At 48.3% G+C, this 15,634-nt stretch overlaps 1 protein-coding gene across 1 annotated transcript in view; it reads right to left on the bottom strand.

The window, feature by feature from the left end:
- The window catches only part of FAT2 (FAT atypical cadherin 2), a 79,317-nt gene that overhangs the window by 7,412 nt on the left and 56,271 nt on the right, over window positions 1-15,634 (bottom strand). Inside the window, exons 16-21 of the mRNA XM_014834309.3 lie at window positions 14,527-14,664; window positions 13,774-13,917; window positions 11,925-12,122; window positions 7,558-8,368; window positions 4,521-4,666; window positions 35-476 (exon numbers count right to left, since the gene is read on the bottom strand). Coding sequence (XP_014689795.3) covers window positions 35-476; window positions 4,521-4,666; window positions 7,558-8,368; window positions 11,925-12,122; window positions 13,774-13,917; window positions 14,527-14,664 — 1,879 coding nt within the window. The remainder of the gene's footprint in view (window positions 1-34; window positions 477-4,520; window positions 4,667-7,557; window positions 8,369-11,924; window positions 12,123-13,773; window positions 13,918-14,526; window positions 14,665-15,634) is intronic.

Genomic DNA, 15,634 nt, shown 5'->3' with positions numbered 1-15,634 from the left:
TGGGATCAGCCGTGGGGTCGGCCCCAGCCCTTACCTGCCCCGTGGGTGTGTGAGCACTTCCCACCATTGAGACACGGGTTCTGGCTGCACTCCTCACTGTGGAAGCAGCAGTGGGTGAGGGCCTGCCTCTCCAGCAAGCCTGCCGCCTTCTTGCCATGGGCCAGCAGCTCCAGTGCCTCTCTGTTGATCGCAACAGCATCCAGGCAGCCTTCGAAGCCCCGGGAGACCTTTGGGGAAGAATGCAAGAGGACACGGCCTCCCAGAAAGAGGTCTCTCTCAGGCCTCCGACCCCGGCAGGTCTCTGGCAGTACAAGGGTGGCGTTGCCTGCGCTGTCAACCAAGAGGCGGATGGCAGTGTCCATCTCCTCCAGCAGAATGGTGTGCCACTGTTGGTCATTCACGTGGAGCGAGGAGGAAAGATTTCTGTAGAAACCACTGGGGCAGCCGTATTCCAGCCAGAGCACTCCATCGACCAGCTGCAAAGAAAACCCAGATGCCGTCAGCAAAGCCAAGAAGTCCTTATTCAAATCACCGCCCATAGGCTGCAGTGCAAAGAATGTTGGTCATGTTTTCAGGGGTGGGAGGGGTAATGTTTGGTGGTTTTCAAGGCTGTTTTACACGTTGCATTTGTGAAGCATAAAAGCCCTTCAAGTGTTCTTCTGTCCATGGCCTCATTTGTCCATGGGATGGTCTGGGCAGGGATGACATCTCCATTTCACAGATGAGAAAACTGAGGCCCAGAGGTGCCTCGCAGATCAAGACCACATCTTTTGGATTCTTCTTCACAGGCTTCTCCAACATTCTACACTCCCGACCGTGTGCCTTCAAGGAGGTTTTCAAAAGACCTCCCACTCCCTCCTTTTATTTTTTTTTTTGAGGAAGATTAGCCCTGAGCTAACTACTGCCAATCCTCCACTTTTTGCTGAGGAAGGCTGGCCCTAAGCTAACATCCGTGCCCATCTTCCTCAATTTTATGTGGGACGCCTACCACAGCGTGGCGTGCCAAGCGGTGCCATGTCTGCACCTGGGATCCGAACCAGCGAACCCTGGGCCGCCGAGGAGCGGAACGTACTCACTTAACTGCTGCGCCACCGGGCTGGCCCCTCCCTCCTTCTTACTCAACAGTTCAGTGGCTCTCAAAGTGGGTCTCCAAGATCTTTTCAGGGGATCCCCCAGGGGAAACTATTTTTAGTAATAATCCTAAGACATTATTTGTCTTTTCTACTCTCATTCTCTCACAAATATACAGTGGAGATTTCCAGACACATGCTATCCCAACAGACAAAGGCAGAAGTAGATACGAGAAGGCAGCTGTCTTCTGTTAAGTCAGACATAAGAGAGATTTACAAAAAATGTAAAACAATGCCACTCTTTTTTTGTATTTTGGAAAATTCAATTATTTTTTGCAAAAATATGATATTTATGTTAACATGTAACGGTTTTCTTGTTGTTTTAAGTGAATCGATAAAGATTTTAACATTTCTCAGTTTTAATTTCGAATATTGAAAGTGTCAATAGCTATAACAAAACTTCCCAAGGATTTTCAATAATTTTTAAGAGTGTAAAAAAGTCTTGAAATCAAAAAGTCTGAGAACCCCTGCGTTAGAACATTTTAGTTCACCTTACCTCCAAGAAGCAGGACTACTTGGGGTCAAATATTTTTCTGATCATTCTGGGTGAGGTGGAGCTTTCTCTGGGTGAAACTGAAGATCTAGCCCAGTGTTTCTGGGAAGTTGGCCATTTGTATGCCATCTTTCAGATTTTTGCCCTGGTTGAATACTACCTATCCCTTTATTGACTTAAAAAGGAAACTTAGTTTTATTTTGGAAAATAGGAAACCAATGTAACTTGCCATTAAGAAAAGAGAATGACGAAAATAAGTACAACTCAAAACATTGTCGTTAAATCGCTCCTTTCGGTTACCTAGGACACAAATCTGTTGATCCCACCAACAGATCAACAGTGTTGTCACTGTCTTTCACCTCTGTAATGTCCTCACTCCTCTCCTTATCAGGTTTAAATTCCATAGCCAAACTCCTGTTCCTTTCTAACTTAGTGGAACTGACTTGGCAAACCCACACATTTGGTAAAATCAGACTCTCCACCTACTCTATATGAGCATCGTGGAGCTGAACTTGGCTGGAGAAAAGCACACAGCCTTGCTTATTGGTCTCCCTCTAATTTCATGATCATGTGTCTCAAATGAGCTCTTCACGCTGCCCAACCATCATACTAGCTTCCTTTAGTCTTCTCACTCTCCCTGATGACTATTTTCATAACTTCTCTCTCCTCACACCCCTAATGTCACCCTCCTCATCCTCACTCCAGCAATCAGATAGGAACTTGCAGGCACCCTCTCCATCACATCTGTCCAATCGGCGAAAGCCTCTCTCTCCATTATGCACTAGATCCCACCCCCCGAAGGATGAGGGTCCACTGACTCCTTTCTCTTTCCTGCATCTTTGTTCCTTCTCTACTGGATCAACCCAATCATCATGCAAACATTGCTCTAATCTAAAAAAACAAAAGTTGTCTAGAACCTACTCCTCCTGCCAGATATCACTTTCTTTCTTTGCTCCTCCTTTGCAGCAAAATTCCACCCCCACCCACTATGACACTGAAACCACTGGTGTTAGGGTATTCAGTGACTTCTGTGTTGCCAAATCAATGATTGATATCACTTCCCATCTTGCTTGACCTCTCAGCAGCATATTGCCCAGCGGGTCACTCCTTCCTTCTTGATAGGCTTCCCAGATGCAACATTTGGTTTTCTTCCAATGTCACTGGTTGTTCCTCTTCAGTCTCGTTTGTTGGAGCCTTCTCTTCCCCTGATGTCTCAATGTTGGAGTGTCTCAAGGATGAACCCTTGGTCTGCTCTCTTTTCAATCTACATTCCTTGGTGATCTCCCAGTCTCACGGCTTTCAGTACTATGTATATGCTGAAGACTCCACATCTTCATCTCCAGCCCAGACATTCCTCACAAATGCTAGACTTGTTTATCCAGCTCCACTTGGAGGTCTAATAGGCATCTCAAACTTACATGTCCAAAACTGAACTCTTGACCTTCCCCCCAAAACCTGCTTTACCCATATCCTTCTCCAGGTCTGTTGGTAGCAACTCCGTTACTTCTAGTTGCTCAGGCCAAAATGTTACTCCCAGCCCTCGTTCAATTCATCAGGAAATCCTGTTGACTTTACCTTCAAAATTGATCCAGAATCTGACATCTTCTTCCCAGTTCTACTTTCGTTAACCTGGTCTAAACTGCCATCATCTCTCACCTGAATTATTGGAACAGTCTTTTGGTTGGGTCTCTCTGCTACTATTCTTGTTCCTCTAAAGTCTATTCTCAAGCCAGCAGCCAGGATGACCCTTTTTGCATATGTCATATCATGCCAATTCACTGAGGAACCTTCTAATGCCCTTCATTTTGCTCAGAATAAAAGCCAACATCCTTAAATAGCCTATGAGATCATTATAGATATGCCCCCATTCCATTATATCTCTGACCTCGACCCCTACTACTACTGTTCCCCTTGCTCACTTCACTCAAGCCATATAGACCTCTGGGTTGGTCCTTAAACATGCTCAGCATTCTCCTGCTATTCCCTCTACCTAGAATACTGTTCCCCCAGATGTCTACATAGCTAACTCCCTCACCCCCTCAAATTATTGTTCAGTTATCACCTGAATGAAGCCTTCCCTGACCACCTTATTTAAAATTGCAACTCCTAACACTCCTGATCCCCTTTAAGCGTTTCTTCTTTCTTTTTGATCATAGCACTTAGCACATTCGGACAAACTATAATGTTCTGATTTATTATGTTTATGTTTCTTGTCAGTCGGCCCTCTATAGGATGAAAGCTCGAAGAGGGGTTTTTGTCTTATTCACTGATGACACCCATGCACCCAGGACAGTGCCTGCCACATAGCGGATACTTAATAAATATTTGTTGAATTAATTAAATTCAAACCAGCTGCCAAAGACTGCTTTCTCTCTGTCAAAGTGGCAGATTGGCGTGTGTGATAGAGGTGTTAAAATCGGGCGGGCAAACTTAGACTTTCTAGATGACGTAATCAGAAGGTCTGAAAGACCATTCGAAAGGAAATCATTTTTCTTCCATGCGATCCCATGTAACTTAATGCTGGCTTTGTCATCTTGAGCACCCCCATGGTAGCCAGCCTCCCACCCCTCTGGGGAAACACTGGTCTATTAGTCAGCACAAGTGACAAAACCATCGGGGCCCAGGTGGCCTCAGTCATCTCTCTTTCTATCTTCAGAGGTTCTCTTATCCCACAGAACAGCCTGACCTCTGGTTGTCCTTGAACATATATCTCCAGGTAGGGTGGCTGTGGCAATCAGGACTAGAAAGTCTCGTGTCCTGACCCAACAGTCACGGTCAGCATCCCTGAAAACCACGCAGGGATTTCTTTGCAGAAATGGCCTTCTTGGCTGTGCTCATGCTCCCCCACCTCCCCAGCGCATGCTCACAGGAAATCTCTCGGGCTGGCGGTGTCTTACCTTCACGGAGACACGCACTGTCTCATTGCTGAACAGGAGAATAGCCTGTGACTGGAGTGTTTTCAGACGGAAACGGATGTGCCAGTTCTGAGCCTCTGGGAGACTGTACCGCGCGAAGCTCTGCCCGCTGAACCTCACTGCAGTACCTGTGACAGCAACCAGAGGTGTCACCTGCACGTGAAGTGGTCTCCATAGACCCCTCCAACTGACGGTCCCATTCAACCCTTGGGGGGCAAGCAGGCTCGTTGCTGACATTTTGTAGATGAAGAAATGAGGCTGGGGGATTACCTGTCCAGGGTTACACAGCTAGACAGGGGCTATCACCCTGCATACCTTCCTTTGGCCCCGGGGACCCCAGCCTTGGGTCCCACCTGGGTCGGGAACTATGTGCTCAAACTATTAAGAAAGCAAGAATCAGGCCAGAAAAGTAATCAATCAAATGTGTGGAAATCAGAATTTCCATCCTACGTAGTTTCCACGTTACTTCTGACATCACTTGGGGAAGAAGGAGGTAGAATTGGAGAGGATTTAGCATATACGTCTGATCTCAGGAACACCACAAGGGATTTTTCCCTCAAGATATCTCTATCACCAGGAGTATAATCAGTTGAGTAAGTACTTCCCAAATGAAATCCTTCTGAGGGGTCAAGGGACACTCTGTGATACAGGAAGGGGGCATGAGAGATCGTGTGGCCAAAACTTCTGTAAAGCCCCGTGTGCTCCATCCCCCCGCGGCAATTGCTAATGCGCAGTTGCATAAGGAGTCTTCACCTCAACTTGAGTTTCTCAAGTTTATCTGACCATGGGACCCTCTTATGTGACCACCTATGCACCTATGCCCTTGGAAATAGCAATCTGTGGGACCCCCTTTGGGAAATGCTGTGTTATATCAAGTACTGCCCTCCCCAGATTGTTAAAGATGCACCCTCCTGAGAAGTGAACTGAGCTCTTAAATCCCTAAAACTTCTGTGTGAATAAGCTTATAGTTGTCAAGGGAAGGATGAGTGGTACAGGCCCCAGATAGCCAGGGAAGAGGAATAGTTGAGGAGAGAGAAGAAAGGCCAAAAGGAGGAGAAGGAAGGACAGATTACAAGACCCTAGGAATCTATCATTCCATAGGTCTAAAACGCTCTGATGTGGCAATTCCATGGTAGTCGGTCATTATTGGATGGGATATTGAAGATGATCTGGATCAGGAATTCCCACACCTGGCCGAATATCAGAATCAGCTGGAGAGTCTCTTAGAACACGGAATGCCAGGCTCTCCCCTCGGAGAGTACGGCTCAGTAGTTCTGGTGCACATGGGGATCCGTGTTTTAAAAATCTCCCCACGATGGATGTGCTGACTGGAAGAGAGCCCGAAGGAGGTTTCTGAGATGCTGGTCATTTTCTGATCCTTGATCTAGGTGCTGGTTACACTGGTGTGTTTGGTGTGAAAATTCACTTATGACACACAGATCTTTCTGTATGTCCTATTTCACTAAAAGGTTAAACAAACCCTCCCCAAGTGATGCTCATGCTCCGTGAGCCAGCCTAGCTAGTGCATCTCAAAGTGTACCCCTGGACCACCTGCTTCAGAATTGCCTGAGGTGCTGGTGAAAAATGCCAATTCTGGCTTCACCCAAGACCTTCTAAACAAAACACTCTGAAGGTGACACTCAAGAGCAGCTCTCTTTAAAAACACACTCCCCAGGTGATTTTGCACAATCTTGACTTTAGAACCTCTGCCGTCTGATGCCAGGTGGTCAAGAGAGAACCTTCCGCCATCACAGCTTTCTCTGAAGCTGACTCTGGGGCAAGAGACACAAGAAGGGAGGCCCCCTCCCGCACCCCCGAAGAGTAGCTCACTCAGCCTACATCCAGTGGGCCCTGGAGAAAGTCCACCAGTCTTCCCAGAAAGAACTGCCCTCATGCAAACTGGGTCCACCCACAAAGGATAGGCCAGGCCAGGCAGGGGGCGATGGTGAGCTGGAGGTGATGCTATTCTCCTTTTGCCAATGCTCCTGAGCAGGTCCAGGGCATTGGTCTTAATGCCGGGGGCACTGGGGTGAGTCCTATCAGAAAACTGAGTTCCTGAAGAGCTTGGTGAAGAACTCAGGCTTTAGAGTGGGGCACACAGGTATTTAAATAACCAGCCTTTCAGTGGAGGCTGTACAGTTTCAGGCAAAGCGAGACAATACAATCCCCATATCAGAGTTGCAACTGTAAATGGAGCTAACGGCCCTGCTTTGTAGGCTGTGGTGCCAGGGAGTTTAGTAACATAAACACAGAGCCTGGCACCCAGCAGAGTCCTTATAGCAACAACTGCTACCGTGTGAATGACAGACACCACGGATGGGATGCTTATTACCGGCCAGCCAGGGGTTAAGTGCTGTTATATCCATTGAGTAATTTACTCCCCAAACCAACTCCAAAAGCAGATGATATTATTTTCATTATTTTATAAAGGAGAGACTAAAGCTAAGAGGGTTTTAATAACCCACCCAAGGTTATACAGCTATCAAGTGATAGAGCTGGGGTTTGAACCTTAGCTGTTGCCTCTAAACCTTCAGGTTATAAGCACCAGGCCAGAGTAATAACAGTAGTATTAGTAACTCGTGTTTATTGACCACATCCTATATATCAGGCACTCCTCTAAGCACGCCTTTGCTATTTAATACTCATTTAAGTCCTACAACAGTCCAAGGGCACAGAGAAATTAAATAATTTTCCCAAGGTCACCTGGCTAATAAGTGGCAGAGCTGGGATTTGAACCCAGGCAATCTGATGCCCGAGTCCATGCTCTTAGCCACGATGCTAAACTGCCTCTAATACTCTTAACTGTTATTTTCAAAATTCTAAAAAGTGGTCAGGAGTAAGGGTGCTATTCCCTGACTAGATTTTGTGAGGCCACTGCTGTCTCATGGTGGCCTGTGGCCTTTAGCCCTGTTGAAACTTCCCTTTAACTACCCCCCAGAGCCTCCTGGGATGTCCCTGCCTCGAGTTAGCCTGGCTGAGCCCACAGTGCTGTTTGTCCTGGGGTGGGCCCACTCCTCACCATTGCAGGAGCAGTTCCTCTCCAGGCGGTGCCGCGGGGTCAGGATGCTGAGCCGGGCTGTGCTGTACGTGGGCCCAACCCTGGGATCCAGGTGCACTGTCTCTTGGCAGATTTGACCCTGGCAGCTTGGCCCTTGGCAGGGCACCACGGGCATGGCTGACCTCATCTGAATTCCCACCGAGTGCTCCATCTCCTTGGCTGAGCGAGTGATGATGGATGCGAGCTCCTGCAGCTTGTAGAAGGTTCCGGAATGCCCCTCAAAGACCAGGAGCACATCAACCCCAGCCATGGCCTCTGCAGGCTGGAGGCTGGCCAGGTGGATGTTGGCTCGTTTGATGTCCAGCTTGTTGCTGAGGAACCTCTGCAGGTTCCTCCAGTGGTCGCTCACCAGCTCCTCTGGGGTGAGCTGGTGGAAGCCCATCCACATGGCCTGCTGCAGAGCCTCGCGCCCCACGTGCCACACGTGGACGTGGACCCCAGCAGTGGCAGTGAAGGTCCCGTCGCTGACTGTGACGTTGAACGCATAGCGGCCCCGAGGCAGTCCTGGAGCGGCGATGATCTTGCCATCGGGCGCACCCACTGAGAAGCGCCTGGCCCGGGTCTCCTCTCCCGCCAGGCTGTAGGTCAGTGTGTCCTGGGGGTCTCGGTCTGTGGCGTGGATTTTACCCACCATGCCGCCCTGGAACTCCTCCTCCCCGGTGGTGATGAAGATCTCCAGAGGGAGGGCGGAGGGCGGGTAGCGGCTCTGCTCCATGACGTGGACCCTGACAGACGTTGAAGATGACAGGGGAGGGATGCCGCTGTCGGACACCTGTGGGCAAAATAGGCACCACCGTTACATAGGGCTGCAGCCTCCTTGCCGAGACGCAGACTCGCTGGTTGAGGGCAGGCTCAGCATGTTGTCATGATTGAAAAAAATAATAATTCCAAAAGCTCCGAAGCTTTTGCGGAGGGAGTTACATCCACATACCACACGGTAAAATCTAACTCCACTTCCTCATGTGACCTCCCTCCACGCCTCTTCCTAAATCTTTCCAACTACACACTCGGGCCTCCTTCCTCTTGAACTTCTCTCCTTCTAGCTCTTTCCTTAAATGAGTTATCACATGTGTCTTGGCGATTCCAGTGAGCATCCTCGTGGCCCTCTCAGCCTATGGAGATTCTCTTCGGGACTCCCCTTTACTATGCGACTGGGGTGGGGGTAGGGGTGGGCGTTTCTTCTTCACCCAGCCAGCAAATATTTATTGAGTGGCTTCAACGGGCCAGGCCCTCTGCTATGATCAGGAGAAAAGAGACAATAAATAAGTTGTTAAGTAAACAAGAAAATGTTAGACTTGGATAAAGTGCTATGGAGGAAATAAACGGAGCGATGTGACAGAGAGATCTGAAGAATGAAAGAGACCCGTTTAGATCAGGTGGGAGGGACGGTGTCTCCGAGGAGGTGACATGAGCTGGGTCCTGAGAGATGAGAAGACGTGAGGAGAACAGGAGACAGACAGGGAACAGCACATGTAAGATCCTCTGGTGGAAAGAGGGTGGTGTGCAAAACAGAAAGAGGCCACCGTGGCTGGAGGAGGGGGCAGGGCAGAGGAGCACAAGGCCAGATTTTATGCCAGAGCCACGAAAAGCCTTCAAAGGTTTTTAGCAGTGACGTGACCTGGATTAAGCAAGGAAAAGAATGTAAATTAAAAATGCATCTTCCTTTCCCATTTCACCAAGTGCCCTGCCACGTTCTGCTCAGACTTAGCAAGGACAAAGCTTTCCACAAGGGTCTCCACACTGTTCCTCATGGTGAGATCTCGTTCACCTGAATTCCAGTGGTTTGAGTGGGTAAGACGTTTGTAAAGTTACACTACTGCTGGGAATTGTGTATCACTCTGATGAGCTAGCAACAGCAAGAACAACAATCATAGTTTATCTTTCTTATGACATAGGTACCCTTAAGTCTCCCATTTTACAAAAGATATAACTGAGGCTCAGAGAGGTCAAATAACTTGCCCAAGGTCACACACTAGGTAAGGCCAGAGCAGAATCTAAACTCCTACCTATGACCATGGCCTGTTTCTTTGCTGGCCTGTGGTGCCTCCCAGTGAACGGAAGTGGAAATACAGGACCTATGCAAGAGATGGTGATGATGCCCATTGTTACTGAGCACCTGTCCAGGCCAGGATACAGAGGTCAGGCAGCTATTGTCACTCATCCTTTCCTAGGCAATCACATCTATGCCCTTGGCTTCAAGGACCCTCTACATTAGCCCACACCTCTCTCCTCTGAGCTGCAGACTCCCACTCCCAACTCCCTACTGGACACCTCCACTTGGATGTCTCATGGGCACTTGAAAAGTAACGTGCAAAACAGAGCCCTCATTTTACCCCATAAAGCTGTCCTTCTCCCACCCCTGCAGTCTTCCCAGACTCATAAATGGGCTCAATGCCTCTCTTCCCTGGAGCAGGAACCTGGGAGTTGGCCCTGATTCTTCTCTTTTTTTCTCTCTCTCCATATCCAATCCATCACCAACTCCTGTTTATTTCCAAGCAAAGTTTTTTCCAAATTTCTCCACTTCTGGGGCTGGCCCCATGGCCAAGTGGTTAAAGTTCTACATGCTCTGCTTTGGTGGCCCAGGTTTGCAGGTTCAGTTCCCAGGCGTGGACCTACTCCACTCATCAGCCGTGCTGTGGAGGCATCCCACACACAAAATAGAGGAAGATCGTCACAGATGTTAGCTCAGGGCGAATCTTCCTCAAACACACACACACAAAGAGGAAGATTGGCAATGGATGTTAGCTCAGGGCGAATCTTCCTCACCAAAAAAAAAAAAAAAATCTATCCACTTCTGGCACCTTTACCATCACCTCAAGGTCTCTGCACCACTATCTCCAGCTTGGACAACTTCTCATTGGCCCTTGCCCCCTCCCTTCTTGCCCCCTTCATTCACTCTCTCTACAGCTTCAAACATGAGCCTCTTGAGACACAAGAAGGGTCACTTCCCCGTCTGAAACCCTTCAACCACTTCTCACCGCACTTAGATTAGAGTCCAAAAGTATTTCCAAGGCTTGGAATTAGGATGACTGTACTCCCCGGTTTGCCCAGGACAGTCTTGATTTTCACCTATTGCGGATCAATTATTACTAACTATTTTTAGTGTCTCTCTCATTCTCAAGAGCGTCACAGTTTGGTCCTCAAATATTATGGTCATCCAAGCTAGGAGTCCTCCATGATCCACCCAACCCATCTCTTCAGCTTTATTCCCACCCATACTCCCCGTGCTCTGACCACGCTGGCCTCACCTCAGGTCACTTCAGGCTCTTTGCTAACTTGGGACTTTGGCTCATCTTGTTCTTTCTGCCTGTGACACTCTTCTGCCCACTATTCACAGGGAGGGCTCCTCAGGTCTCAGCTCAATGTCCCCTCCTCATGAGGAAAGCCACCCATCTTCTGAATATGTGTCATCTGTGCCTTATGAGTCTCTCAGCACTTTCTTTCTTCGTCTATTTATTGTTTATCTCCATAATTAGAACCAAAAGCCCACGGGCACAGGGACCATCCCCTCCTTCCCCCTGCTCTATTACCAGCAGCTAGCATAGGGCCCGGTATATGACAGATGCTCAATAAATACTTGTTGAATGACTGATAAATGGCTGACTGACTGGCTGGCTGAATGGATAAATATACCTAAGCCCAGAGCAGTTCATAGGATTGTAGAGTCCACTAGACTTGAGATTTAGGGAAGGGATTTGGGGCGAATAAAATGAGAGGGAAGTGTTTGACTACCATCTTGGCCACTTTCCTTAGGCAGTTCTTATATAACCCATAATAATACCATAATCCCCTACACACACACACACATACACATATAATATATATATATATATATATATAAAATAATTGACATATATATTATATATATTCCCTCATTTGGACCCCACATCAGTTCTGCGAGCTAAGTTTTTAACAAGACCTGGGGTTCAGAGAGCTGTCCTGGCCAAACTCAAGGAGGTGGAGCCAGGGTGAGGCTGGCCTGCAGGAGCGGGGCAGGGACTAAGAGCTTGGGTTCTGGGCTCAGAGTGCTTGGGTTTGAAGCATCCCGCCTCTGTCATTATTAGTAGTATGACTTTCAGCCAGTCATGTCACCTCCGGGTGCCTTGGTTGCCACATCTGTGAGGCGGGCGTGGTACCCGTACCCGCACCCGCCTGAAGGCACGTTGTGAGGATTTAAAGCAATGATGCACGTGGGGCACTTCCCCCAGTGCTGGCACACAGGAAGAGCTCTGTAAGTCCTTTTTCCTAATAGTAGAATCCCTGGTAGTGCATTTGCGAGCAGGTTACTGTCCCCATGGTCACCACCAGTGGCCCAACACAGCTCTCACCTCGATCTGAAGCTGATACCATTCCTGGACTCTCCTGCTCAGGCCCGCCATGGTCACCAGCCATCCATCTGGGGTCACGTGGAAGGCAGAGCCGTCGTTCCCCTTGGTGATTCGGAATGAGTAAGGGGGGCCATTCTCTGGGGAATCTGGGTCACTCAGGATTAGCTGTAGGACTTTGCTGCCAACAGGGGAGTTCTCCTGAGACCAAGAGTGACAGGAAATCAAAGAGCAACGTGAGTCCCAGTCCTTCCTCTAGCATCTTTCTGGATCCCCTCATCTGAGGTGAGTCCCGGCACTCTGGCTGCTTCCAGGACATGCCTGGACCTCAAGCTGCCATTCATTCATTCTGCCTGCCTGTGAGCTAGTTGTTGACTTTGTCAATCTAGACTGGGAGCTCCCTGAGGGCAGTGCTGGGTCTTAGAAACAAAATCCACTGGGGCTGGAAGGGTCTTTAGAGTCCTCTCATCCTACAGGGAGGTGACTTGCCCAAGGTCTATATCACTGATGATTCATATATATAAATTAATTAGTGCCTGGAATCCATGTGGGAACTTCGTGATTCATAGAGTCAACTGAACACCAATAAATGGTTTCCTGTTCAGAGGGCCAATGGAACACACATCCAATGAGAAAATTCAAAGATGATTAGGAATTCAGCAAAGAAAAATGGACCTCCTGGGTATTCTTCCAGTCTTTGTTCTGTAACATAGGGATTCAGTATGCTATAACACAATGGTTGTTAGTTGTCTTTTTAGCATCAAAATCTTGTCTACAAACAGAATATTATGGGAAAAAATTGATAGCTTCCTATCCAAGAGACATTCTTCCCTTCCTTCTTTACAAAACTCTATTTTGTTCAGGTGTGGGGTGACAATATCCTAAGATATCCTAAGAAGAGATGGACTATGATTGGTCTAAGTCAGCTATAATAATTAGATTTCCTATGCCAGTTTTTGGTTTAAGGGTAATCATGTAATCCAATTCTGACCACTGGAGAAGTCTACCAGATGGGGGTTCTGAAAGCCTTCTTCTTTGATAAAAACAGATCCTGCAAAAGAAGTCCCCTTCTGTTTGCTTTTGAAGATGGTTAGGCAAGGATGTGATGCTGCAGCTGCAGCAGCCATTGTGTAACCATGAGGTTACATGAGGTGAGGGAATTTCAAAGAAGCTAACCCAAGGCCGTGATATCATTTTCCTGCTGAAATAACCAATTCTGGAGTAGGATTTCTACCATCAGACCTTTTGTAATGTAAAATAATAAGTCCTTATTACTTAATAAACTTTTAGTCAGGTGATCTGTTAACTGCAGCCAAAGCCTCCTAACTCATACTCCTAAGAAACAAAATAGGTAAAAGTGGAGTGAACTGGTTGAAGCATAGCAAGACCCAGAACTCTGCCCTCCTATCTGCTTCCTCACCTCCCTCCCCGCTTATGGTCACAATTCCCCATAGAATTCCAAGGCCCTCGCCAAACCCCATGAGCAAACCACTGGTATCGTGGAAATAGCTTGGGATCTGGAAGACTTTCTGGGTTGAAATCCCAAGTTTGCCACATTCTAACTAGGGCACATTTCCGCACCTGCATTTTTAAAATCTGTAAAATGGGTACTACCTACTTCACATGGCTGTGTGAGTCCCAAATGAGATAATGGATGTGCAAGTGCCTAACACAGTGCCTTATTGTTTTAAATTCCTTAACCCCCTTTCAGCACATTGTGTTGCCATTAGGGTTATCTGTGGCAAGGTCACAGCCGCTATTTGGGTGGACTGATACCCATGGTGAGTCCCCTCCACTAGGAGGGAAACGAAGGGAGGATGGGTTCCAGATGCCTTTGGAAGCTGAAGCGTACCTGGACAGAGGTGCTGTAGTTGAGCTGGAAGAATCTCGGTGGGTTATCATTGACATCAACCACTTGGATAGCGATGTCTGTGTCCTCGTGCAGTGGCGGCCGCCCGTTGTCTGTGGCTCGGACCCTCAGGGAGTAGCTAGAAGTCTATAGCAAGAAGCCCAGTGGAGAGTTAGCAACGAGACTCCTCAGTTCTGCCCCCTAACTCATCACTAACGTTTGCATAAAAATAAGATAGAGACACTCCCCTATGCCCGCCCCCATTGCCCACCCATGGCATCTTAGGGCCCAGATTCTGGAGTCAGACAGAAATAGATTGGATTTCCAATTCAACCACTTACTAGCTGTGAAGTCTTGGGAAAGTGACTAAATGTCTGTGAGGATAATATCAGGACTCTCCTCCTAGGATCATTTTCAGGACCGAATGGCATGATGTATGTAAAGCACTTAGCAAGGTGCCTGGCACAGAGCGGGTGCTCCATAAATGAGGGCTTGTTATAATGAGCTAATGATCCCTGGTCAATAGTGAGAAGCTGGCCTGAGCTCCTCCAGGAACAGCTAGTGGTCACTCAGCTCTCTCCTGGCTCTAGCCTCCCAGACCACAGAGGCCCCAGGGAAAAAACAAGTGGGAGATGTTGAGGACAGGTCTGAAGAAGGGTCAGGATGGAGCATCGACCATGATTCATCCTCCAGACCCGCAGGAGGCCCATATTCTGCTCTGGGGAGCTCAGATTGGGCCTCTCCCACATGACTCACCTGTTCCCAATCCAGGGCCTTGGCCACCTTTAGCTCCCCCTTCTTGGGGTGGATGGTGAAGTGCCCGAGCTGGTTCCCTCCTACCAGGCTGTAGGTGATGGCGCTATTTACAGGTCCATCTTCATCAGTTGCTGACACCTGCAGCAGCAGGAAGGTGGTTGTGAATGGAGGGGCAAGGGGGGTCAGAAAGGAATCTTGGCCCCTGGGAGTGTAGAGGGCACAGGTATGTCCCTACCCCAGTGAATGCCTTTGGGCTGGCAGTCTCCGTACCACAGTCATCCCTTTATTTACCTCCTAGTATGGACTTCAGCATGACATGTTTCCTTCATGTATCCATCAATTCATGCATTTACTCACTCACTCATAGTGACAGGGTGCTAGGTCCCATGCTAGGAGGTGACGAATGTGCTAAAATGAATATGCTTGCAGGAAGCTTAATGTCTAATTTTATGGGTAATTCTAATTTGGGACAAAGTATGACCAGCTTTGTGAGAGCACAGAGAACACAGTGATAAATTCCACATGGAGAGATTAGAAAAGGATTCACAGAGGAGAAGGAGGCCTTTTGGGAGTGGAGGCGGCATTCCAGGCATGCACCAGAGCGCGTGGACAAGCAGAGGATGTTTGGGGAAAGGCACATCATCCTGTGTGGTTGGAATGTAGGGTGCGTGTCGGGGAGTGGAGGGAGATAAGAGTGGAAGGCAAAATGAAGAGGGGTCATAGAGAACCCTGAATGTGGGCATGCGGAGTTTGGCTTCACTCCATGCAGTAGGGAGCAATTACACATTGAAATACAAAGAGGTGTTATTTGGTGTCCCCTCTGCCCCCTGCCCCCACGCACTGACACTCCATGTCACACACTGGGACCAGGCCCCTCCCAGGCTTTGAGCCTCTGGCAGTCTTCTGGGGCCTCTCCCATGCCCATTCTGTCAATACCACATCTTAGATCTTAGCAAACGTGGCCCTGAGACCCTCTGTCAGGAGCGACAGTCTGCCCGAGTGGCTACAAGTCATTCAAGTTTATAGTGTATTAATTGATAAACTAACCCATGCTCATAAATGACTAGGAGAGGGGGAGATAAGAACCCACCCCAGAGTTCATGCCCCT

This window comes from Equus asinus, chromosome 9 (genome assembly GCF_041296235.1).
Source record: "Equus asinus isolate D_3611 breed Donkey chromosome 9, EquAss-T2T_v2, whole genome shotgun sequence".
NCBI classification, from domain to species: Eukaryota; Metazoa; Chordata; class Mammalia; order Perissodactyla; family Equidae; genus Equus; species Equus asinus.
Note: the sequence above shows the minus strand (reverse complement) of the source record. Positions and strands in the feature narration are given on the sequence as shown.